The sequence below is a fragment of the Bubalus bubalis genome, chromosome X (assembly GCF_019923935.1).
Source record: "Bubalus bubalis isolate 160015118507 breed Murrah chromosome X, NDDB_SH_1, whole genome shotgun sequence".
In the NCBI taxonomy this organism is placed as follows: domain Eukaryota; kingdom Metazoa; phylum Chordata; class Mammalia; order Artiodactyla; family Bovidae; genus Bubalus; species Bubalus bubalis.
In genome coordinates this window covers 123,823,805-123,850,919 of record NC_059181.1, presented here as the reverse complement: position 1 = coordinate 123,850,919, position 27,115 = coordinate 123,823,805, and the positions used below count along the sequence as shown (strand labels likewise).

General features: G+C 36.9%; 2 protein-coding genes across 8 annotated transcripts in view; one reads left to right on the top strand and one right to left on the bottom strand.

Moving 5' to 3' along the window:
- The window catches only part of SLC6A14 (solute carrier family 6 member 14), a 434,305-nt gene that overhangs the window by 276,839 nt on the left and 130,351 nt on the right, over positions 1-27,115 (bottom strand). The window lies entirely within an intron of this gene.
- On the top strand, positions 12,553-15,279 carry AGTR2 (angiotensin II receptor type 2). 3 transcript variants are annotated; one of them, XM_006067047.3, is made up of 3 exons: positions 12,553-12,695; positions 12,846-12,907; positions 14,152-15,279. In XM_006067047.3, exon 3 carries the CDS (start codon positions 14,191-14,193, stop codon positions 15,277-15,279), a length of 1,089 nt encoding a protein of 362 aa, XP_006067109.1. In that variant the 5' UTR covers positions 12,553-12,695; positions 12,846-12,907; positions 14,152-14,190. The 3 variants fall into 3 exon arrangements, with proteins under 3 accessions (XP_006067109.1, XP_006067110.1, XP_006067108.1); XM_006067048.3 differs by having other exon boundaries at positions 12,846-12,919; positions 14,155-15,279; XM_006067046.3 differs by having other exon boundaries at positions 12,846-12,919.

Below are 27,115 nucleotides of genomic sequence, written 5' to 3'. Positions count from 1 at the left end.
TCTAGGACCTAAGTTTACATCAGTGAACCAAATAGGCAAAGTTTTTATTAATAGAGATTATTTTCTTGTATAAGAAAAAAGTAAGTAAACAAATATGATTACATATGTGTGTATGCATGTAGGTGTGTGTGTGTGAATTCTATGTCAGATTCCCTGGTGGCTCAAGATGGTAAAGAATCTGCCCGCAGTGCAGAAGACCCAGGTTCAATAACTGGGTCGGGAAGATTCCCTGGAGAAGGGAATGGCAACCCAGTCCAGCATTCTTGCTTGGAGAATTCCATGGACAGAGAAGCTTGGTGGGCTACAGTCCATGGGTTTGCAAAGAGTCGGACTCGATTGAGCAACTAACACTTACTTACTTATGCATGTGTGTGTGTGTGTATGTGAATGCTATGTCAGATGGTGATAGGGACTATAATGTAAGACAAAGCAGGGTATGGGACTTCCTTGGTGTTCCAGTGGCAAAGACTCCACACACTCAATGCAAGGGGGCCCAGATTCGATACTTGGTCAGGGAACTAGACCCACCTACCACAACAACAACAATGAAAAAGATACTGCATGCTACAATGAAGATACTGCATGCAGCAACTAAGATCCAGTATAGCCAAATAAATAAATAAATAACTTTTTAAAAAAGCAGGGTATGGAAGGATGAATGGGAAAGTTTCTGTAGTAAGATGACATTTGAGCAGAGATGTAAGAGAAGTGAGGGAGTAGGTCACCTGGCTCTCTGGAGAAAGAGAATGTCTCATAGTAGGGATAGCACTTGTGGCAATCTTGAGTGCAAAATGCACTTGGGGACTAGGTATTAAAATACCAAGGAAGTCAGTGTGACTGGGTGGAATAAACTGGCAGAAAGATGTAGGTCCTGAGGTCTTAGAAGTAATGATGATGATGATGCATATGAGAGTTGGGGGTGGGGGGGTGCAGATTATATCATGTGAGGCCTTGTAAGCCATGTTGAGAGAGGAGAAGTCATTGGGAAGTTTTGAACAGAGTGATATGATCTGACATTTATTTATATATTGTCTACATAAGCTGTGCCTTTCATTCTAAATTCTTCATTAGTCATTACTAGGCTACACTTTAGTTTATTACTTTGTTTAGAGGTCAAAGCACATGACCATAAACAGTTTAGGCAGTTTTAGACAATCATTAATAATAATAGTAATGAATATGGTTAATAATAATAGTTATTAACTTTAAACATCATCATAGCAGCAACAACAGCAAAAATGCACATGAATGTTACCACGTAGGTACCTGCTCTGTGTACTCTGCACATATGTTGTTTCTTAGGATCCTCACAACTACCTATGAGGAAGTACTGTTATTCTGTCTATGTTATATTTGTAGAAACAAGAATATAAGTCGCTTAATCTCCAGAAAACATTTTATTTATGCTGCCATCTGCCTTATGCAAAACTACATTTATCTTGTTTTGGTATAAAATGACAACACAGAACAATATAGTGCACAACTATTTGACTTGCTTTTGAGGAGTAATAACAGTAGTTTAATCAAAATAGTAGATATTAATTGAATATACTATATTCATATATATATATATACACACACACACACACACACACTATATTCTAGGTACCATACTAAATGCTATATATATATTACTTCATTTAATCCTTACAATATCCCAGACAAGGAAACTGGAACTCAGGGATGCAAAGTAAGTTATCCAAGGTAACGCAGCTAGTGGTTCACAACAAACTGTGGAAATTTCTTAAAGAGATGGGAATACCAGACCACCTTATCTAACTCCTGAGAAACCTGGTCAAGAATCAAAAGTTAGAAGCAGACAGACATGGAACAACATACTGATTCAAAATTGAGAAAGGAGTTCATTAAGGCTGTATATTGTCACCCTGCTTATTTAATTTCTATGCAGAGTACATCATGTGAAATGCTGGGCTGCATGAATCCAAAGCTGTAATCAAGATTGCAGGGAGAAATTTCAACAACCTTAGATATGAAGATGATGCCACTCTAATGGCAGAAAATTAAGCGGAACTAAGGAGCCTCCTGATGGCAGAGAAAGACAAGAATAAAAAAGCTGGCTTAAAATTCAACATTCATAAAACTGAGATTATGGCATCCTGTCCCATTATTTCATGCAAAATACATGAAGAAAAAGTAGAAATGGTGGTAGATTTTATTTTTGCGGGCTCGAAAATCACTGCAGGTGGTGACTGCAACCTTAAAATTAAAAGATGCTTGCTCCTTGGAAGAAAAGCTATGATGAACCTAGACAGTGTATTAAAAAGCAGAGACATCACTTTTCCGACAAAGGTCCCTCTAGTCAAAGCTATGGTTTTTCCAATAGTCATGTATGGATATGAGCTTTGGACCATAAGGAAAGCTGAGCACTGAAAAATTGATGCTTTTGAGCTGTGGTGTTGGATAATATTCTTCAGAATCCCTTGGACAGCAAGGAGATCCAAACAGTCCATCCTAAAGGAAATCAGCCCTGAATATTCATTGGAAGTACTGATGCTGAAGCTGAAGCTCCAATATTTTGGCCAACTGATACAAAGAGCCCACTCACTGAAAAAGACCCTGATGCTGGGAAAGATTGAGGGTAGGAGGAGAAGGGGCTGACAGAAGATGAGATGGTTGAATGGTCTCATCAACACAGCTGCTGCTGCTGTGTCGCTTTAGTGTGTCCGACTCTTTGCAACCCCATAGACGGCAGCCCACCAGGCTTCCCGTCCCTGGGATTCTCCAGGCAAGAACACTGGAGTGGGTTGCCATTTCCTTCTCCAATGCATGAAAGTGAAAAGTGAAAGGGAAGTTGCTCAGTCATGTCTGACTCTAGCGACCCCATGGATTGCAGCCTACCAGGCTCCTCCATCCATGGGATTTTCTAGGGAAAAGTACCAGAGTGGGGTGCCATTGCCTTCTCCTCAACACAGTTAGTAAATGGTAAAACAAGGATCATATCTAGGTTCATCTTACTCCAGGGCTTGTGTTTTCACTATTGTACTATATGACAAAATGTGGGTGAAAATAGATTGATGCATTCAAAACCTTTTAAAAGTGTATTTGATATAACATGTTTCAAGACCCTCTTTATTCAATTTATTTTTAATCTGTGAACATAGAGTCATCAGCAGTTGTATGTTCATTTGGAATGTCCTATAAATAAATGTAAAGCACACAGTACTGTTCCTTCTAGATCAGCCTCTGTGATAGTCAGTCACTTTATTACCTTGATCTGTCCACATGATCCATATGCTGTTTATCTAACCATTTGAACTGTCTGGTCCTTGAGATCAGTGATGGCCATGGTGTGCCTATCACTTTGAATATGTAACGTGGAAAAATACATTTGTCATTTCAGTCTAACACAAGTTACAAAAATAGTAAAAAGGACACAATGCAAAGATAAATTGCTGAAAGAGAGGAAGAGGAAGGGCAATGAAAAGGAAGTGGATGACAGAGAGGGAGAGGAAAGGATTGGACTCTTCCAGGGATAAGTGGCAATATAGAACCAGCATCAGTCTCCCAATACCCACCAGTCTACTGTGCATTCTGAAAGATTCTGCTTTCACTTCCCTCTCCTAGTAGAAAACACTCCAGAGGACAGGTGAACCTCATTTTTTTTCCTCCTTGCTCATTTCCTTATCCTAAGAAATCCTTCTAAGTCTTATTCATATTCACAAAGTCAGAAAGAACAAAAATTGTTAAAAAACATTTATTCTTTGTAATAAATTAGATGGGAAGTTCCTGAAACCAGGAGGCAAGTTTTATTTATCTCTGAGGTTCCAATACTTGGCCTAAGCACTTGTACATGCTAGGCCTTGAGGAAATGTTTGTTGAAAGAATGAGTATTTTAAATTCAATACTGTAAAGTAAATAAATAAATAAAATTTTAAAAAAAGAAAGAAAGAATGAGTATTTTAATGAAGCCCAGACTATAAAATTGGTGTGGATAATGTAACAGTATCCTACATGAGCACGCAGAGGGTTAACATTATAAAATATTGAATCCAACTTTTCCAGTACTGACCCTATTTGGCCCAATTGGCTGGTGGAGGAGATCATCGTTTCATCCCTTCATTCTCCCTTCCAAAGAGAGAAGAACTCTAGCTTCTGTGCTTGAACCTCCAAACAAGCACAGAACTACGATAATTAATCTACTGGTCCAAATCACTGAAATATTCTCAAAGATCTACTTTTCAATAGCTGAAGCAATGAACTTGGATGTTCCTCACCTGCCTTCTCATCTGTCCTTTCTGCCTAGAATCACTGTCTTGTGCAGAGGAAAGGCATTATTAGGTTGTTTTTGGTGTTTAGTCACTAAGTCATGTCCAACTCTTTACAACTACCTATCCCAATATTTAATGGAGCTCACATTTCTCTTTCACTCTATTAGTATCTTAGGATACCAAGTCGTACATAGGAGTGCCTGTTGGGTCTGTAACTTCTCAGAGTATTTGGCAAAATTTCAAGGGGAAAAATATTAATAGAAACTTTTAGAAATTTTCAACCTGATTAAAAAACAAATTCATTTGGAAAGTATAGGACAAGTTGTATCTGCACTGTTCTTTTATTTTATATATTTTACAGTTTTAGATTTCTTTTAAAAGCTTCTCCGATACTCTGAAGAGATTTGTATAGTCAATTAAATTATATAAACAAAGCAGTTCAAGATCTTTTCACCTTACTGACTTCATCTTAGCTACAGGCATTTACTTTAAGATTCTGGAAAAAAAATCTTCCTTTTACAACATTTTACTTGTGAGATTTGCCCTGAGTGTTATCATATTTACCAATTATTTGCTTTTGTTGAGCTATTCTGCTTTGAAAACATTTTTCTAACTGACTTTGACCCAGAGACTCCAAGAAGGCTTAAAAGTTCTCCTTGAGTTGGGGAAATGAATTCATCTAGTGCCTCATATTTAACAGAATGGTATAGGAGAAATAATGGCTGGGGTTTGAGCATCAGTTCTATAATTTACTAGCTGTTTGAACTTGGGCAAGTTATTTAACCTCTTTGTATTTCAGTCTCTTAAATTATCCTCATTTATAAAATGAGGATGATAAAGGTCTCTCAGATCATTGAGAAGTACATGGGAAAATCGTGTCTAGTACCCAGAACCGTGCCTGGCACCATTTCCTGTACTCTATTCACGTAGTTTAATGTCAGCACCTCCCTAACAACCCCAAGGGACTTCATGTCTGGGGAAGTGAAAACTGACCTCTCTTCATAAAAAGGTCGGGAACCTTCAGATGGAATCAACCCTGGAGCTATGTAAATGATGTTTGTTTTTTTGCATTAATGCCAAACCTTCTGACTGGGAGTTCAGAACAAATAACTCAACAAAAATGTATACAGTTAACGGGAAGTAAACTTAAACGAACAGTACTAAATGTTCACTGAATCAGTGTTTACTGCAATCTGTGGGGATTAATGTGATTGAAAATAACTAAACTACAATGAAAATAGTAATGTAATTTGTTCTTGAAGTTCATTCATTTACATATTGACTTGTTATCTCTTCCTCTAGACAATGTCTTTTGGAATCTCTAGGCTACAGCTCACTTTTTTAAGCTTAAAATAAAAGGAGAATCGAGGCAGGGAGGGAGGAATGGGGAGCTACTGCTAATGGACATCATGTTTCTTTCAGAGGTAATGAAAGTCTACTGAAATTATATAGTGGTAATAGTTGCACAACTTTGTGAATATGCTAAAAACCACTGAATTGTATGTTTTAAAAGGATAAATTTTATGGTGTGTGAATTATATCTCAGTTTTTAAAAAATAAAGCTGAATAATTCAATTTTGACCTATATAAAACAGGACCAATAATAAAACATGGGTGTTAATACTGTAATAATGTGCCCTAACATAACTGTACAGAAATCTATCAACTTCTAAATATCTGAAAATGAACTGTTTTCTTTGGGGACACATTGAAAATTATTTATAATAATAATTCTACTTTCAGTTATAGATTTTAAAAATCTGTGTTGAACATCATGAATCTAAATATCTGTGTGTGTGTGCTAAGTCACATCAGTCCTGTCTGACTCTTTGCAACCCTACGGACTGTAGCCCACCAGGTTCCTCTGTCCATGGGATTCTCCAGGCAAGAATACTGGAGTGGGTTGCCATGCCCTTCTCCAGGATATCTTCCAGACCCAAGGATGGAACCTGTGTCTCTTATGTCTCCTGCATTGGCAGGCGAGTTCTTTACCACTAGCACCACCTGTAGGACTGGGAATTCCCTGGTGATCCAGTAGTTAGAACTCTGCACTTCCACAGCAGGGGACATGGGTTTCATTCCTGGTCAGGGAACTAAGATCCCTCAAGCCAAAAAAAGAAAGAAAGAAACAAACAAACGAATAAAAAACCCCACAGATATCTGTAAGATAAATGTCTAAAAGCTCAAGCAGTCTCAGAATTTCCAATAATAAGTCTGTTTTTCACTTCTTTGGAATTAAGATCCCAGAACCCCACCCCCATACTTCCTGTCATCTTCCTCTATCTTTCAGTCTTAAATCATTTTATGCCTAAAAAGCAAAATATATCCAAAGATGTACATTATTTTATTGTTTTTCTGTCCTTTTAGGGGCCTAGAGGAGAGGTTGGGGTAAAGAGTCCCTCAAACAAAGCCAAATATCCATTTGTTTTTATTATTTTCTGTGAACTGATGGCCAGTTTTGGAGAGATATCATTCTACCTTTTCCCCCTATCTTTGTTGTAGACAAACATCAGGGCATTGCTTCCCCTCCTGCTGCAACCCTCACCATCCTCCAACTTTGACAGTTTGTCTAATTAATCAATCAAGAGTTTTAATGTTTTCTAGGCTGCCTAGAGCAGGGACTTGACTATAGCTTCATCATTAATAGTAATATTTAAAATAATGTATCAATAGAATTTGGTGGCTACAAGAAATTAGGGTTCAGAGAGGAAAAAGTAGGGGAGAGAATGGTTTGGGGGAATCATCAGTCTGCTTCTAGAATGATAATGCCTGCTATAGAATTTCCCAGAGCAGAAGTAAAATATCCTCCCAGTTACCAGTTTTCCTGGTCTGATTTGTATAGTCACCAAGCCTGATTTCCTTTCATTACTGATATTGTGAAGGAGATAGAGAGAGTGCTTTGGATAAGGAACACAAGCCTTATGGTCATTGCAAAGTAGTGTATCCCTATTATAAATGAATACGTTAGCAGTCAAGGTGGTACATTAGTTTTCTAAGAATTTTTTTGGCACAAGTTTATTGCTGAGAGCCTGGGTATCCTGAGAAAATTCAGTTTCTGGACCTCAAGCCTGAGGACTAAACTTTAAACTTAATGATTTGTTGATCTACTCCCCTATGAGAGATCCAACCAGGCAACATTTCCCCAGAACATCTTTTTTACCTAACAGTGGTATTTAAAACTTTATAAGAAAACTGGTTGGTTTGTTCAATTTAACTAACTGGTCATTTTGGATAATTTAGTCAAATTAATTGTAGGGGAAAAAAAATTACCCACTTAGGTTCAGTGGCTATGACAGAAAATTTCACTGATAAAAGATTAAGTAGAAAAAAAAAAGCAGAGTTTATGAACATACACATTCTGCATTTGAGTAGGAGAACTCAGTCATGAGTAACTCAACTCAAAGGAGTCATCAGAGGGCTTATATATCATCTTAACAAAGAACAATAAAATTGCAGAGCAGTGACAAGACAAAGGAAAGGGGGTTTAGATTTTGAGTGGCAAACTGTGGGAAAATAAATACAGTTGATTCTTGAACAACACAAGTTTGAAATGCAAGGGTCCAGTTACATGCAGATTTTTTTCAATAAATTATATTACTGTATATGACCCCCTGTTGGTTGAATCTGCCGACGTGGAACTACAGGTATGGAGGACCCAATGTAAAGTTACACACGGATTTCCAACTGCCCACGAATTGATGCCCTATTCCCTGCCTTGTTCAAGGGTCAACTCTATATGGGGGAAACTAATGGAAAATAAAAATTATTTAGTAAGACTTGTTATGTATATTCTTCTTGGTATCCACCTCTGGGCTGATAGAGTCTAAAGTTTTCTCCTATTAAGAATTCTACTCTTCCTGGTAAAAGAAACAGAGACATATTTACAAATCTATGTCCCGCTTTTAGGCAGATGGGGGAAGACAGAGAGCTTTTCTTGTATCTGCTTCTTTTCAGGCTTTAGCTCAAAATAATCCTTATGCCAAAGTGGCATATTTTGGAATGCATATTGTGATACCCTACATAATCAATTTACTCAGATAAGTAGGAGAAAATGTCATATCAGTTAGTTGATATTTTGAATGTGAACAAAACTATATGTTCATTTGTAATTGTTTATCTTTCCAACAGTTGGGTTACATACATTGAGATGCTATTTGGTAGAATTAGGGTGTCTTTTGTGAGATCCTGCTCTGAACATGATGCTCAGGCCTGCAGATGCCTTTGAGGCAAAGGGAAATTGGAACTCTTCCCTCTCCTTATGTTTTTGTGATCAGGTTCAACTGGAAGCAACTGACCTCAGGAATGTACTGAGTCAGACATCTATTCATTTCACTGCATGGATTCCACCTTGTTAGCTGATTTAATAGTCCTCTTACTCTCTGTGATGCCTAGGCAGTCAGTTAATATGATACAATCACTCATATTGGCCATTTTACTGAATTTTTTAGGCTGGTTTATACAAAATGGTCAATATGATGGCTATTTCTGATCCTTATTGTTTGTTTCTCACTTGCATTCATCCTGACATTCTTGTTCTCATTATATTGAAAGCTAAAGAGAGGCACAAAAATAATCTGCAAAGACGTAACGACAAGGCAATCTTCTTAACTCTCCCCTTTCAGGGACTCTCAGATTTGGAAAAGTCCAGTGGTAATTAAAGTAAAGCTTCACTATGGTAACTGAATTGAAAAAAGATTAGTGTTAAGTATATATGTGGGTAATGAGGTGTGCTTTGTATATGTGTGTGTTGAAGTTGGGAAAAGTGGAAGTGCTACTGTTGAAGGAAGGGGGACCCTTTTCAAGGCCCGAGAGTGAACTATCCAAGGAGACACATGTGCTGACAAAGCAAGAGATTTTATTGGGAAAGGGCACCCAGGCAGAGAGCGGTAGGGTAAGGGAAAGCAGAAGGACTGCTCTGCCACATGGCCCACAGTCTCGGGATTTATGGTGATAGGGTTAGTTTCTGGGTTGTCTTTGGCCAATCATTGTGACTCAGAGTCCTTTCTGGTGGTGCACTCATTGCTCAGCAAAAATGGATGCCAGCGATAAGGATTCTGGGAGGTGGTCAGACATGTGGGATCTTCCTTTCACTTTTTCTGAACTCTTCCGATTAGTGGTGGCTTATTAGTTCCATGTTCCTTACTAGGACCTCCTGTCATAAAGTAACTCATGCAAATGGTTACTATGGTGCCTGGCCAGGGTGGGCGGTTTCAGTCAGTATGCCTCCCAGAACACTACTGTTCTGGATAGGGACTCAGAGAGGTAGCTGGGGTGGAGGAAAATTAAAATAAACGAAAAACAAACTAAAAAAGAAGGCCAGTATATATTTAATCATTTTATGGTCTGCACCTCTAATCCTCACCTTTATAACTAGGGCACATATATCCAGATCTGTACTTTATAGTTTCTTTTTTCCTTCAAAACCTCATCTGTGTGTGTGAGTGAGGATAAGAGAGACAGACAAGTTTTTTTTCCGAGATTTTTAGCAGAGGAGAAATTCCTCTGGAGAACTTCCTCCTTTTTTTTTTAAAACCTGGCCCATTAAATTTTAGTGTTAAGTAATCTCACAATAAATGAAAAGTATTCACTAGAAAAAAGTTAATTCAATGTGATTTGCCATTGTTTAATTCTGCTAGCCAAGCTGCACTTGTCCTGAAGAGCTACATAATTTATTCAAATGACCCGGGGCTTTAAAGTCAATCTTCCAGCAGAAAAAATTACTCTCTGCCGCCAGGAGAGTGAATTTTTTTGTGTTGTACTGTTCCTCCTGACTGACATTTATTTGACTCTCAAGTGTATTTACATTGTTGGTTTAACTTGGAGTTCTTTACCGAATCAATAATATGCTATGTTTTTCACTTCAAGTGGTATCAATATTATTATTCCGTTGCTTTTTCTTTTCTTTTTGCTTTTTTTCTCCCTTATCTCTCTGTAGTTACATAGTTTTGCTTTGACCTGCGAAAATTTTTACTCCTAAAATTATAAAGAAACAGAGTAAATGTCCTTTAAATCTTCTGGGAAATGTGTGCCTCTTTAAACTTTATTTATGTCAGAACTTACTGTAATGAAGGACAAAAGCTCTAGACAAGGTCTCCTACTCCTCGGGGGTGTTCAAGGCTAGGTCTCCCGGAGGCGAGTCTGCAGTTTGTTCTCAAAAGTTTATAGCTCACCTCCTGGCTATTTCTTTAAAAGGGGCATGAGAGGGGCCTAGAAATAGAGCAGGGTGGGAATCTGACCCATCGTGACCACTCAGGAGGCCCTGGCCTGGAAAATTTCCCTGTACATGGTAAAAACAAACATTTGAAATGGAGGGAGAAACCAGGCTTAAACAAAGAGTGAAACCAGTTCCCATTTAAACTCTCCTGCCGATAACCATATGTGCCCCCTCATTTGTTTTCCAACATCAGTTTTCCATCATTTGGACAGAGCCTCAACCTGAATCTGTCCAGAACATAGGAAGAAAATATTTCGAGATTTTGTAAAATGCTGTGTCTGTATATGAGGAGCATTTGCTCCATGTTCAAACAGTCTACTGAAAGAAATAGTATTGTGCAAACTTTTGAATCATACTATATTTTTCAGGCAATGGTGACCTCTTCTTGCTGATCCCATCTGTCTGTGTACTCTAGTATCAACTTCAAAATGAATGGAAAAACAGACAAATGTCAAAAGCCATCTGTTTTGTTTCATGTCATTTGTAATTTGTCTTCTGTAACCCACCCTCCCTTTGCTGTTACTTCTGTGGGACTTTTACTTAAGTCCCCAGCAACCTCCTCAGAGTCTGCCTGCCCTCTTACTTCACCTGCAACCTGCAGCCTGGCTAAGTGCACTCTTACTGCTCCCAGAAAAAAAAAAAATACGATCAGTAGAAATAACTGGAATCCTTTATACTCATGTAAGTGTCCTGGATTCTCTGGTTTTCTGTACTCACTGCAGTTAACTAGTCATACATTTTGCCTACCTGTGGCCTCCATTTTGGGAAGAAAATGAAAAATATTTTCTCCCATGCAACAATCCTTCAAACTCTTCCCCCCTTCTTCAGTGCTTTTGTAACAGCTTATGAGTAGCCAGCAAGGACTTTTTTGTAAATGTTGCATGTTTTCTTTTTGCCAGGACCAGGGTGAGATTAAAGGGCCAGCTAATACTGCCTCCTGTACTGTGGTGGTTAAGACTGTGAGTACTGACATTAGAGTGCCTTGGTTTCAAATCAAATGTCCCTATTTAATACCTATGTGACTTCAGAAAAGTTATTTAAATTCTGTGAGCCTTACTGTACTGATTTTTTTTTAAATGGAGGTAATAGTAATAGCTTATAATATTACCTAGTGTGCGCTAGGCACAATTTTTAAGCACTCTAAACATAACAACTCATTTAATTCTTATAACTCCATGATGTAGGTAATTAACATCATCCCCATTTCTCAGATGAGAAAACTGAGACACAAAGAAGGAAAGTAACTTGGCCATAGTCATGAAATTACTAAGTGGTATAGCTGAGCTTGTGAACCAGGTAATTGGAACCCAGAGGCCATGTACATACACTGGTATGCTATATTGTCTATCTATGAAAGTATTGAGTATAAAGCACTTAGCACAGTGTTTGGCAAATGGGATTTATTGTCAACTGGTATAATCACTACCATCACATGTATTTATCTTTCTTTTGTCACTCTTGCTTCTTCTATACTTATTGTGTAAGGCTAACCACCGTCAACCCCACAAAAAGAAAAACAACACTAATCTGGGCTACAATAGCTGCCTAATCCTTCTGATGTTGTATACTTTGTATTTAAACCACAAATATGATAGAGACCCATGAAAGGAGACAATGCTTATTAATATTTCTTTTAGAAGACATGAGAATTATTTCCTTCCTGTCACTCTCTCTCCAGCAAAAGCCAACAAAAACTGCTTAACACAAGGGAGAAATTTTAGAAATGTTAGACTTAAGTAAAGTTGCTGCTGTTCTTTTATTAAACAGGGGTAAAATTTTTCATAAAGTAATGAAAGTTGTAAAAGATGCTGGTGGAATTTAACTCTACTACTAGAATAAATTCCCTAATCTCCACTCCTTAACTCACTTTAGAATGCCGGTATCGGGGTAAAAGAAAGAGAAAATTCTGCAAATAATTATATTCTTCTTTTAAAGTAAGCCACTGACTTCAAAATTCTCTAACACATTTGTGGAAACTTCATCTTTTTTGTTTGAGATTTATTTGAATGAGCTGTTATGATTGGAGACAGTAAGAATTTCAGATTAATGTTTTGCAGCCAAAAAAAAAAAAAACCCACTGGAAAGCTGGCAAGTGTTCATAAGTCAGACCTAGAATTATGTAGGTTGAAGGCTCCCAGTGGACAGACGGAATATATAAGAAGGAAACCAGAGATCTGGTGCTATTACGTCCCTGACTCTAAAGGAACGAATAAGCACAAAATTAAAAGCATTCTTCAGCCTGAATTTTTAAGGTAGGTCTGCACAATTTATACATACTCTATTTGGAAAGTAAAACATATATTAAATGAAAATTTTTTTATGGATGTACTTCCCTTTTTCCTGTATTTTAACACTGTATTTTGCAAAATTCCTAAATTATTAAATTACTGTTTCTTTTACAGGGGTGCACTTAAGAACGAAGCAAGCTGATTTATGATAACTAAGTTTTAAACTCGAACAACGAGTAAGTCTTCAAGTGAGTTTATTTTAGATTCTTTCATGTTAATTTGTTAAGTCAAGATTATGAAAGAGTAAAGCTCTAAACAAAAGTGATAAGTTTGTTGTTTATTAAGAGATTCTTTGCTGATTACATTTTCACTGAGTAGTTTATTTATATGTGTTTTGAAACTATCCAAAGGAATAGTCTTTCCCTTACTGTGTTTATCTTCAGCTAACTTTTTTTTTTGTTTTAAAATAATGTTGCTATTGAAAATAACAGTATCACAAAAATCTGAATACTGGTTATAATATTCAATAGCCAAGTAGCACTGTTACTACTTAGCTGTTAAACTAAAAAAAAAGAAAAAAAGCAAAGGAAAAAGTGATACAATTATATATGACTAATCATTGATGTTCAATTCTTATTTCATTGAACAACACAATTTTTTCTACTTGACCGTAAATCCAATTTTGCTATTTTTTAGTTTTCAGTTCCTAATTAAAAAAGGTAGCTTTTCTTTTATATGGATTAAACTTAAATATCCATATGTAAAAGTAACAGTCTCTATTAAAATGCGATGGGGGTTTTAAAAATATGCACATATTCCATAAATACCTCTTAATTATATTATTATTGTGAAAACAATGGAAAAGTAGAACTATAGGAATTATTTTTAATTAGTAACAACCAGCCATAACCCACTATCCCAATATGTTCCTTTTGCATATTCTCTTTAAGTCTTTTGTACACTTACTTATTTTTTCCATAGTTTATTTTACTTATTTCTCCATAGCTGGAATGATTTGTATATAATTAGTTACTTGAATAAGGCATTTCTCTATGCAATAGTAGGCAGTGGTGTGGTTTCTAGAAAGTATACAGAGTGAGATATGTGCTCATGTGTTTTTGAAATGGTAATTTTTCTTGTTTATTCTTATTTGTTTCACATATTTCTTATTCTGGCTAACCTTTTGAAATATTAATTTTCTTTAACCTTTTTGACAATAGAAAAGAAGGGCAAAAAGTAGTTTTGCTTAGAATTTTCAGTCTTGATACCAGAATGTCTTAATTTCTTAGTATTACTGAGAGAATTCTCTTCTCTTCTTCAAGAAGTAAAGTCCATTCTTATTTCATAAGGCATGCTTCTGTTTCCCAATATTTTCTATAATCACCTACATTTTTTGCTTTCAACAAACTTTTATAATGCTAGCAACTTGATAATATCCTAAATTCTGTATGTGTTCTACAAGTTCTTTTTTTTCCCTCAGAAGGTGTAAAAATTAGGAGCTGCTGACATTTCAATCAACATGAAGACCAACTTCTCCCTTGCCACCATCAGCAAAAACATTACCAGCAGTCTTCACGTTGAACTTGTGAACATTTCCGGCAATGAGTCTACCTTTAATTGCTCACATAAGCCATCAGATAAGCATTTAGATGCAATTCCTGTTCTCTATTACATTATTTTTGCAGTTGGATTTCTTGTCAATACTATTGTGGTTACACTGTTTTGTTGTCAAAAGGGTCCTAAGAAGGTTTCCAGCATTTACATCTTCAACCTAGCTGTGGCTGACTTACTTCTTTTAGCTACTCTTCCTCTCTGGGCAACCTATTATTCTCATAGATATGACTGGCTCTTTGGGCCTGTAATGTGCAAACTTTTTGGTTCTTTCCTGACCCTGAACATGTTTGCAAGCATTTTTTTTATCACCTGCATGAGTGTTGATAGGTACCAATCTGTCATTTACCCCTTTCTGTCTCAAAGAAGAAATCCCTGGCAAGCATCTTATATAGTTCCCCTTGTTTGGTGTATGGCTTGTCTGTCCTCATTGCCAACGTTTTATTTCCGGGATGTCAGAACCATTGAATATTTAGGGGTGAATGCTTGCATAATGGCTTTCCCACCTGAGAAGTATGCCCAATGGTCAGCTGGGATTGCCTTAATGAAAAATATCCTTGGTTTTATTATCCCTTTAATATTCATAGCAACATGTTATTTCGGAATCAGAAAACATCTACTGAAGACCAATAGCTATGGGAAAAATAGAATAACTCGTGACCAAGTTCTGAAGATGGCAGCTGCTGTTGTTCTGGCATTCATCATTTGTTGGCTTCCCTTCCATGTTCTGACCTTCCTGGATGCTCTAGCCTGGATGGGTGTCATTAATAGCTGTGAAGTTATAGCAGTCATTGACCTGGCACTTCCTTTTGCCATTCTCCTGGGATTCACCAACAGCTGCATTAATCCCTTTCTGTATTGTTTTGTTGGAAATAGGTTCCAGCAGAAGCTCCGCCGTGTGTTTAGGGTTCCAATTACTTGGCTCCAAGGCAAGAGAGAGAATGGGTCATGTGGAAAAAGCAGTTCCTTTAGAGAAATGGAGACCTTTGTGTCTTAAACGTGAGAGTGGAATACAGTTTATCAATATGGCTACTTGGCTTAAAAGATCTCCCTGAATTATCTTTTAATGGCTTTAGTAAAATAACAATTTTTTCCCCTTAATGTAATCTTTTCTCAGACTTCTAGGACAGGAAACCAAATGTACCTCTTAAGTTTTATCCTCCAGTGATTTTCAAAAATTGCCTCCTTTTTTTCCCTTCCTTGTCTATCTGTATGAGATGTCACTGGGGAGATATATCTATAATCTAGAAGTAACTGGGAATTTATCTCAAATTATAATTAATAAGAAATTGTGAATGATGATTTGGGGTTTCAGATTTCTCTTTGAGAAGTTCTGGAGTCTTTGTTGATTTTTATATCTATTTTCATCAAGCTTTTATCTTGAACCAAGGCCAGTCTTTTAATTCATTGCATTATTTACAAGATAGTATGCTAAAAGGAATGAGCACTTCTGCTTTATATTATGAATAATAAACTTTTTATATTTCACTTTAGCATAAATTTATATTTAAGATATAGCTACATATTGAGTAGAGCTAGGAATATAGTATAGATTACATGTACTCCTACATTTAACTTGTATTTATAATCATAAAAAGTGAAATGTGTAATAACATAGATCTCCAATAAACAAATATCTGAGTGTTCACTAAAGTCTGAATAAACTTTTTAAATTTCTATTCATTTTAACTGTTTGAAGGTTTCTATGTTCTCTGATACTTTTTCAAAAACAATAAGAACTACTTAGTGTATAAAATGTAAAGGTCATTTTTTACATCCTTGACATTTTGGATATGGTGCTTTGATTGATATATAGGAAGTTGACCTGAGTTTTATTATTGATCCTTTGGTTGTGGGTTGCTTCCCAAAATATTTGGGTGGCTGCTTTAACTCTTTAATTTGTAATAAACCCTTAACTAGTATAGGAAAAGGTTATCTCAGAATGGAATTTTGATACTTAAGGAGGACAAAGAGATCCAGCAAATGACAAGTTTGGTGTCACACAACAAACCTACCTGTCAAGGCAATGCAACATGGCTTAGAAAATATAGACCATGGGGTATACTTAAATTACACCTGTGGATACTGTTTGTTCCAGAACTTATAGGATTCTGTGGAACTCTTCTATACCAGTGACTGGTGCATAGATCTCTCAACACTATTAGAACTCCTAACTTTGAGAAATACCTGAAACTGAGCTACCTAATTTAGAGCATGAATCCTAATTTTAGAAGTTAGAGATTTCATTCTGCACCAGACCCATATTTTACCAGGTTATCTAGGACCTTCCTAGACCAGTACTGACCTCTAAGATAGAAGTAAAGTTTCAGAAGCTTGGCGTCTCCACCAGATTTCAGGGATATAGATCCAACAATACTCTTGATCTACTTTCTGGGAAAGTCCTTATTTCATGTCATCTATTATTATCAATAAAAACAAATAGTTAAATGCATAACCAACTATGACTTCATATTTTAAATAACTTTGTAAAACATAAATAAAAGCTTTAATTGGAAGATCATGTGCACTTTACTTTTTTATTGTAACTACCTCAAGTTATAGATTCTTACCTTCTCTTGTATCCTCATCTTCCTTACAATCCCCGCTGATACTTCTTAGTTTTACCTTCGATCATTCCTTATCTGGCTTCTTGCTATACTCTTCTAGTCTCCCGCTCTTGCATCTTCAGCCATAATCACTTATTAATTATCAAAGGAAAGCCCAGATTTCTTGCTATGGTCTACAAGACCACAAGAAATCTGATTCTTCCTTGCCTGTCTGACTTTTTTTTTTCCCCTCTGCCATCACTTTTTTTTTAAATTTTATTTTATTATTTAACTTTACAATATTGTATTGGTTTTGCCATATATCAGCATGAATCCACCACAGGTATACACATGTTCCCCATCCTGAACCCTCCTCCATCCTCCCTCCCCATACCATCCCTCTGGGTCGTCCCAGAGCACCAGCCCCAAGCATCCAGCATCGTACATTGAACCTGGACTGGTGACTCATTTCATATATGATATTATATATGTTTCAGTGCCATTCTCCCAAATCATTCCACCCTCTCCCTCTCCCACAGAGTCCAAAAGACTGTTCTATACATCAGTGTATCTTTTGCTGTCTCGTATACAGGGTTATTGTTACCATCTTTCTAAATTCCATATATATGTGTTAGTATACTGTATTGGTGTTTTTCTTTCTGGCTTACTTCACTTTGTATAATAGGCTCCAGTTTCATCCACCTCATTAAAACTGATTCAAATGTATTCTTTTTAATGGCTGAGTAATACTCCATTGTGTATATGTACCACAGCTTTCTTATCCATTCATCTGCCGATGGACATCTAGGTTGCTTCCTGGCTATTATAAACAGTGCTGTGATGAACATTGGGGTACACGTGTCTCTTTTAATTCTGGTTTCCTCAGTGTGTATGCCCAGCAGTGGGTTTGCTGGGTCATAAGGCAGTTCTATTTCCAGTTTTTTAAGGAATCTCCACACTGTTCTCCATAGTGGCTGTACTAGTTTTCATTCCCACCAACAGTGTAAGAGGGTTTCCTTTTCTCCACACCCTCTCCAGAATTTATTGCTTATAGAATTTTGGATCGCAGCCATTCTGACTGGCGTGAAATGGTACCTCATAGTGGTTTTGATTTGCACTTCTGATAATGAGTGATGTTGAGCATCTTTTCATGTATTTGTTAGCCATCTGTATGACTTCTTTGGAGAAATGTCTATTTAGTTCTTTGGCCCATTTTTTGATTGGGTCATTTATTTTTCTGGAATTGAGCTGTAGGAGTTGCTTGTATATTTTTGAGATTAGTTGTTTGTCAGTTGCTTCATTTGCTATTATTTTCTCCCATTCTGAAGGCTGTCTTTTCACCTTGCTTATAGCTTCCTTTGTTGTGCAGAAGCTTTTAAGTTTAATTAGGTCCCAGTTGTTTATTTTTGCTTTTATTTCCAATATTCTGGGAGGTAGGTCATAGAGGATCCTGCTGTGATTGATGTATGTCGAAGAGTGTTTTGCCTATGTTCTCCTCTAGGAGTTTTATAGTTTCTGGTCTTACGTTTAGATCTTTAATCCATTTTGAGTTTATTTTTGTGTATGGTGTTAGAAAGTGTTCTAGTTTCATTCTTTTAAAAGCGGTTGACCAGTTTTCCCAGCGCCACTTGTTAAAGAGCCATCTCTTCTTATACTGTATGTTCAAGCATCACAAAAGGACTCAAACTGCTTTTTTTTTTTTCAAGCCTACTGATCTCTCATGCCTGTCTGCTTTTTCCCACACCACTCTGTTTCCTGAACACCCCTCCAATCATCCCTGACCCTCAGGGTGTCTCACTCAACTGATGAACACCTACACAGCTTCCAATATTCAGTTCCTATCAGTTCCTCTCACCACAATAACAATTATGATACTAATTATACTACAAACCTCCCTCCCCTGGGTGTTCCCTTAATTAAAAGAATTATTTACCTAATCCTTGGGATTTTAAGACTGGCCTCCACTTCCTTGTTAGTGAAAGTGTTAGTCACTCAGTCCTGTCTGACTCTTTGTGACTCCATGGTCTGTAGCCTGCCAAGCTCCTCTGTTCATGGAATTCTCCAGGCAAGGATACTGGAGTGGGTTGTCATTTCCTTTTTGAGGGGATCTTCCCAACTCAGGGATTGAACCCTGGTCTCCAGCATTGCAGGCAAATTCTTTACCGACTGAGCAACCAGAGGAACCCAGTATTGATCCCTAAGTAATTCTCTTGGACTACAGTGGTCTTTCCTGGGACTAAGAAGAAATGTCATTTGAGAAGATGGTGCATGAATATGTGAACTCTGATTGCAGGAATATACAAAGGTATAAATGTCTTCTTTTCTCTTTGATAATATAAATTTCATGTTAAGTTTCTCAGATAGCAAAAAAAAAAAAAAAACTATTCTTCTCATTTTGGTTGTCCCATTTCCAAGTATTACCTAATTCGCTTTCTTTTCCATGGTTCCACCTTTATTCATCTCACCCAAATAATGCCCAAGAACCACATAGTAATAACAATAATAGTTATTACTATTAGGTGAGCACTGTATGATATATACTTTTATAAGTATTTTACTTGTATTATCTCATTTTATTCCCAAAATGATTCAATTATTCTCATTTTACAAATAAGGACAATGAGGTACAGATGAGTTCATATTAATCTTTAAGTTTGTCTCTGATCAATGATCTGGGTAATCCTAACAGATGTATTTAGTAGTTTCAGTGAATCTTAGGCTACAAGCTGATATTTCAGAGACAGTCCTGCTCAGACTTTCAACTTTCTCCAAACCACACTGCTTACATATCTGTGACCACAGCAATAAAAGAGTACTGGGCAGGTGGTATATTAGCACCTATGAAGAAAAAGAGAGAAAGCTAATGGATAAGGCTTTCTGCCTGGTTCTCCACTACCCTTTTCTCATGCTTCATGCTCTACAGAACTACATGAAGTAACTACTACTCCCTGCTGCCCCCTCTACCTCCACACAGAAAGCAAGACCCTCAAACATTTATTTTGAGGGACAAAAATGTTGACATGAATGCTAGTTTTGTGAAATAAGATTATATAGGATTACCAGAGAAATTCATCTCTTGCAATTTGCAAAATGAATATATATTTTTATTATGAAAAGTCAAGTATTAATTACAGTAAGTCCCCTACATATGAACCTTGAAGTTGCGAACTTTAAAAAATGCGAATGTGTGTTCACACATCCAATCACATAATTTAGTTCACATGTCTGGCATACATGGTCATGTGCATGCTTGTCTACAGTGATTGTACTTTTGTGTACTTTACTATACACTACTGTATAGAGTACAGTAGTACAGTATCTTTATTTTGAACCCAGGATGTCCAGAAGCAAGTGTAAAAGCAGCAGTGATGTAGCTGGTACTACTATACTCTTCAAGGTACTGCACTGTAAGATGAAAATGTTTTCTTTATTTGTATGTGTTTTTTATGTATTATTTTTATGAAAAATATTATAAACCTATTGCAGTACAGTACTGTATAGCCAATTGTGTTAGGTGCATATCTAGGCTAACTTTTTTGGATTTATGAACAAATTGGACTTACAAACATGTTCTTAGAATTCATACATAGGTAGGGGATTTACTGTATTTCTACATTTCATAACCCTAAATTAGATCTAAGTAAATGTTTTGGAAAAATTCCTTTTTTTCTGATCTTTTGATGTCTGTATCAAAATGAGAGGATAATCTAAAGGAAAGCACATTCTATTTTGATTTTTTTTCCCCACAGGGATCTGAGAATGGAAAACTGTTTGGTGGCTTCATCTATCAATAAAAGAAAAATCTAAACTGGGCAAGCTGAATTAACCACAGGAGGTAACTGAAACAAGAAAGGATTGAGATAATAAGAAAAATAAAGCACTTAATTATTTTGTTAATTCCTATATGAATTATATCAACAATGATGATTCACATAAAATAACAGAAATTCATATGCTATCAAACACAAAAAATTACTTTTCCTGAAAAAAAAAAAAAAAACAAACAAAAAACAAAAAACAGTGGCCTACAGCTGAATGGACTAGCCTTCTAGACCTTGATGCTCACTTGCACAAAGGATTAATATCCTCAGAATAAGAATTCTTTCTTTTTGAAATTCTTTCTTTTAGAAAGAGAGTTCTTTTTAAAATTAATAATAATTTATATGTATTTCTTACTAAGAATCAATACTTCCTCATTGTTGAAAATTTTAACTGTATAGATAATTAGCCACAGACAAAATCACTGTTAGTAGCATTCAAATCGTTCACCTCAGGTTAGGACTTGAACCCACATGGCTGGGACTCAAATCTGGTCAAAATCCAGTTTGGGACTCTAACCCATGTGCCCAGGACTCAAACCTGGCCAAAACTCATGGTCTTTCAAACTGAGATAACACACTTGGTTTCAGGATCTAATGAAGCTCAGGTTCTTGATATCTTATCACAGAAAGAATTCAGTGAGAGACAAATAGGTAAGAAGTGGATTTATTTAGAGAGAAACACACTCCACATAGAAGTATGGGCTGTCACAGAGGGCAAGAGTGACCTTGAAATGTGGTGTGGTTAGCTTTTATGGGCTAGGCAATTTCATGAGCTAATGAATGGGAGGATTATTCTAATTATATTGGGGATAAATTAAACTTAAAAACTTTTGCACAGCAAGATAAAACAACAACAACACAACCTACTGAATGGGAGAAAATATTTGCAAATCAGATGACCAAGAAAGGGGTTAATATCCAAAATATATAAACAGTTCATACAACTCAATATCAAAAAGCAACCCAACTTAAAAAATGGGCAGAATACCTGGATAAATATTTTTCCAGAAAAGAAACACAGATGTCCAACAGGCACATGAAAAGATATTCAACATAACTCATCATCAGGGAAATGCAAATCAAAACCACGATGAGCTATGACCTGTCAGAAGGGCTATCATCAAAAAATCTACAAATAAATGTTGACAAGGATTTGGAGAAAAGGTAACAATTGTCCACTGTTGGTGGGAATGTAAATTGGTACAGTTACTATGGAAAACAGTATGGAGTTTCCTCAAAAAATTAAAAATAGAATTACCATATGGTCTAGCAATTCCATTCCTGGGTATGTAGCAAAAGAAAACAAAAACACTACTTGGAAAATATACATACACCTCAATGTTCATTGCAACATTATTTACAATAGCTGAGATATAGAAGCAGATGAAGTAACCATCAACAGATGAATGGATAAAGATGTGGTGGTATAGATACACACACAGGAATATTACTCAGCCAAAAGAACTAATGAAATTTTGCCATTTGCAACAACATGGATGGACCTAGAGAGTGTTATGCTGTAAAAACTCATACAGAGAAAGACAAATACTGTACGTTATCATTTATATGTTGAGTCTAAAAAATAAAACAAATGAATGAATATAACAAAATAAAAATAGACACACAGAGAACAAACTAGTGGTTACCAGTGGGGAGAGGGGCAACATAGGGGTACGGGATTAAGAGATACAAACTACTATGCACAAAATAAATGTTTCAAGTATATATTGTAGAGAACAGAGAGCATAGCCAATACTTAATGATAACTTTAAATACTATATTGTTGTTTTGTTCAGTCACTCAATCGTTTCCAACTCTTTGCAACCACATGGACTGCAGCATGCCAGGCTTCCCTGTCCTTCACCGTGATCTCCCTCTCAAACTCATGTCCACTGAGTCAGTGATGCCATCCAACCATCTCATCCTCTGTTGTCCCCTTCTCCTCCTGCCTTCAATCTTTCCCAGCATCAGGGTCTTTTCCCATGAGTTGGCTCTTTTCATCAGGTGACCAAAGTATTGGAACTTCAGCCTCAGCATCAGTCCCGCCAATGAATATTCAGGATTGATTTCCTTTAGAATTGACTGGTTTGATCTCCTTGAAGTCCAAAAGACTCGCAAGAGTCTTCTCCAACACCACAATTCAAAAGTATCAATTCTTCAGCACTCAGCCTTCTTTATGGTCCAACTCTCACAAGCATACATGATTACTGGAAAAATCATAACTTTGACTATAGGGACCTTTGCCAGCAAAGTAATGTCTCTGCTTTTGAATATGCTGTCTAGGTTTATATAAATTTTGAATTAGTATGTTGTATTCATAAAACTAATATTAATATAATATTGTAAACCAGCTACACCTCAATTTTAAAAAGACAAAAAGCAAAAAAAAAAAAAAAAAAAAAAAAAGGAAAGGAAGGAAGGAAGTTTTAGCCAGAACAATTAGGCATGAAAAAGATATAAATGGCATGCATGCTAAAAAAGGAAGAGGTAAAAAACTATCACTATTTGCAATGACAATATGAAAACCTTGCTGCTGCTGCTGCTAAGTCGCTTCAGTCGTGTCCAACTCTGTGCGACCCCATAGACGGCAGCCCACCAGGCTCCCCCGTCCCTGGGATTCTTCAGGCAAGAACACTGGAGTGGGTTGCTGTTTCCTTCTCCAATGCATGAAAGTGAAAAGTGAAAGTGAAAGTGAAAAGTGAAAGTGACGTTGCTCAGTCGTGTCCAACCCTCAGCGACCCCATGGACTTCAGCTTTCCAGACTCCTCCATCCATGGATGGGATTTTCCAGGCAAGATTACTGGAGTGGGGTGCCATTGCCTTCTCTGAGGAATATCTTAGATCCCATTTAAAAAAAATGTTATAACTAAGAAACAAATTCACCAACATTACAGGATACAAAATCAATATGCAAAAGGTTTGTTCAGTCGCTCAGTCATGTCCGACTCTTTGCAATCCCATGAACGGCAGCACGCCAGGCTTCCCTGTCCTTCACTATCTCCCAGAGTTTGTTCAAACTCGTCTATTGAATAGGTGATGCCATCCAACCATCTCATCCTCTGTTGTCCCTTTCTCCTCTCGCCCTTAATCTTTCCCAGCATCAGGGTCTTTTCCACTGAGTCAGCTCTTTACATCAGGTAGCCTAAGTACTAGAGCTTCAGCTTGAGCACCAGTCCTTCCAGTGAATATTCAGGGTTGATTTTCTCTATGATTGACTGGTTTGATTTCCTTGCTGAATATCCAAGGGACACTCAAGATCATGAGCTCCTTATTGCAAAATTCAGACTTAAATTGAAGAAACTAGGCCATTCAGCTATGACCTAAATAAAATCCATTATGCAAAAAGCTGGTGTGCCTTTTTACGCTAATAACACATTATCAGACAAAGAAACTAAGAAAACAATCCCATTTACAATTGCATCAAGAAGAATAAACACCTAGGAATAAATTTAACCAAAAGGTAAAAGACCTGTATGTTGAAAACTACAAAATATTAATGAAATAAACTGAAGATACAAATGAATGGAAATATATTCTGTGCTCATGGATCAGAAGAATTGATATTGTTAAAATGTGCATATTACCCAAGGCAATCTACAGATTCACTACAATCCCTATCAAAACTCCAATGATATATTTCAAAGAAATAGAACACAAATTATAAAATTTATATGGAAGAACAAAAGACCTTAAATAGCCAAAGCAATCTTGAGAAAGGAGAATAAAGCTGTAGGCAACATCTTTCTTGATTTCAAGCTATATTATAAAGCTATAGTAATTTAAAAAGTACAGTGTTGGCATGAAACAGACACATAGATCAATGGAACAGACTATAGAGCCCAGAAATACCATTGTGCATATATGCATATATGTCAATTAATTCATAATGAAGGAGACAAGAATATATAATGGGGAAAGGATAGACTTTTCAATAAATGTTGGGAAAACTGGACAGCCACATGCAAAAGAATTAATTTAGACCACTATTTTATAACATACACAAAAATTAACCCAAAATGGATTAGTAAGACCCATAAGACCTGAAATGATAAAATACTCAGAAGAAAAATTTAGGTAGTAACTCCTAATCTTGGTGACAATTGTTTTTGAATCTGATACCAAAAGCAAAAGTAACAAAAGCAAAAATACTACATCATACTAAAAAGCCTCTGCACAGAGAGGGAAACAATCAACAAAATTAAAAGGGAACCTACTGAATAGGAAAAAATATCTGCAAATCATATGATCAACAATCAGTTAATATAAAAAATATATAAAGAACTCATACATTCAATACCAAAAAGTAACAATCTGATTTAGAAATGGGCAGAAGTTTTGAAGAGCCGTCTTTCCACACAAGGGATACAGATGGCCAACAGGTAAATGAAAAGATGCTCAACATCATTCATTATCAGGGAAATGCAAATCAAAATCATAATGAGATAACACCCACACTTGTCAGAACGGCTAATATAAAAAAGATAACAAATAAGAAGTGTTGCCAAGGATGTGAAAAAAAAAAGGAACACTTAAAGCCTTTTGGTGAAAATGTAAATTGGTATAGTCACTATGAAAAGTAGTATGGATATGTCTCAGAAAATTAAAAATAGAACTACTATATGGTCCAGCAGTTCTGATAATTTACCTGAAGAAAACAAAAACATTTAACTCAAAAAAATATGTGCCATGTTCACTGCAGTATTATTCATAGTAGCCAAGATATGAAAATAATGTAAATATTCATCCATAGATGAATGTATAAAGAAAATGTGGTATATACAGACAAAGGAATAATATTCAGCCATAAAAAAGAAACCTTAACCATTTGTGACAATGTGGATGGACCTTGAGGGCATTATGCTAAGTGAAATGTCAGACAGAGAAACACAAATATACATGCTTTCTTTTATATGTGGAATCTAAAAACAAACAAACAAGTTCATAGTCACAGAGAACAAATTGTGTTGCCACAGGTGAGGGGTAGGGGTGTGAGAAATAAAATTTTAAAAAGATAAATAAATAAAATAAACATGTTATAGAAGAACATATATCAGCAAGGGAAAATGTTCAAAATATACTTGGAGAAAAATATCTGACTACAAAATAGTATGCACAAAATAAACCATTTTGTTAAAGAAAATGGACACCAAAAATAGAAAGTTTAGAAGAACACACATTAAAATATTAAAGTATCTGAGAGGCAGTCCTAAGATGGCGGAGGAATAGGACAGGGAGACCACTTTCTCCCCTACAAATTCATCAAAAGAACATTTGAACGCTGAGTAAATTCCGCAAAACAACTTCTGAATGCCGGCAGAGGACATCAGGCACCCAGAAAAGCAGCCCATTGTCTTTGAAAGGAGGTAGGAAAAAATATAAAAGACAAAAAGAGAGACAAAAGGGGTAGGGATGGAGCTTCATCCTGGGAAGGGAGTCTTAAAAAAGAAAGAAGTTTCCAAACACCAGGAAACACTCTCACTGCTGAGTCTGTGGTGAACCTTGGAACCACAGAGGCCAACATAACTGGGAGGAAAAATAAATAATTAAAACCCACAGATTACATGCTCAATGGTAACTCCCCCAACAGAGAAGCAGTGCAGACGCCTGCACCTGCCACTAGCAAGCTGGGGCTGGGCAGGGAGGCGCAGGCTGCATTGTTTAGAGTAAGGACCTGGCCTGAATGCCCCGAGGGCAATCTGAGGGAACTAACTTGGGCTAGCAAACCAGACAGTGGGACAGCTACCACTTGAAAAGCCCTAACCTAAGCACCGCCAGGCCCACTCACAGAACAAAGGACTGACTAAAGCTACGTGAAAAAGCCCTAACCTAAGACACCATCAGGCCCGCTCACAGAACAAAGCACTGAGCAGAGAGAGCTGGCTGCAGACCATCCACCTCCAGTGACAGGCAGCCAGAGCCAGAAGGGGGCAATCACAGCCCCAGAGAGGCATTATCTACCAAACTGCAAGCAGGCTTCCTTGCTAATTAAGATTTCTTGAGATGCTGGACTGTCAACATCCACCTAAGAAGGTGCGCAAGTTGTACACCCAGAAAACTGAGCGGCAGGGATGGGGGAGGTGATGAGTTGCAGCGACTGCACTCTCCAAACACCTGATCACCTGAGCTGCTCAGATCTGGGAAGGGCATAAAACGCAGGCCCAACTGAGTCTGTACGTCTGAGGACTACCCGAGTACCTGAAATTGAGCATACTAGACCTGGGAAGTGCATACAACCCAGGGCCAGCCTCAGAGAGTTCCTGGCAGAGCAACCTAGAGCCTAAGCAGTGTAGACAGGGAAAGCACATATGTCATGAGTGGGGGCAAACCCAGTGTTGCCAAGACACTGGGAGAACATGCCAGTGTTATTTGTTTGCAGTGTCACTCACTCTCCACAGCACGACTGAACAAGTGAGCCTAAAAAAGTATCCACAACTGCCCCCTTGTATCAGGGCAGAAATTAGACACT

Excerpts from the sequence above, each read along its gene's own strand:
- AGTR2 (XM_006067047.3), top strand. The coding sequence starts at position 14,191 with ATGAAGACCAACTTCTCCCTTGCCACCATCAGCAAAAACATTACCAGC.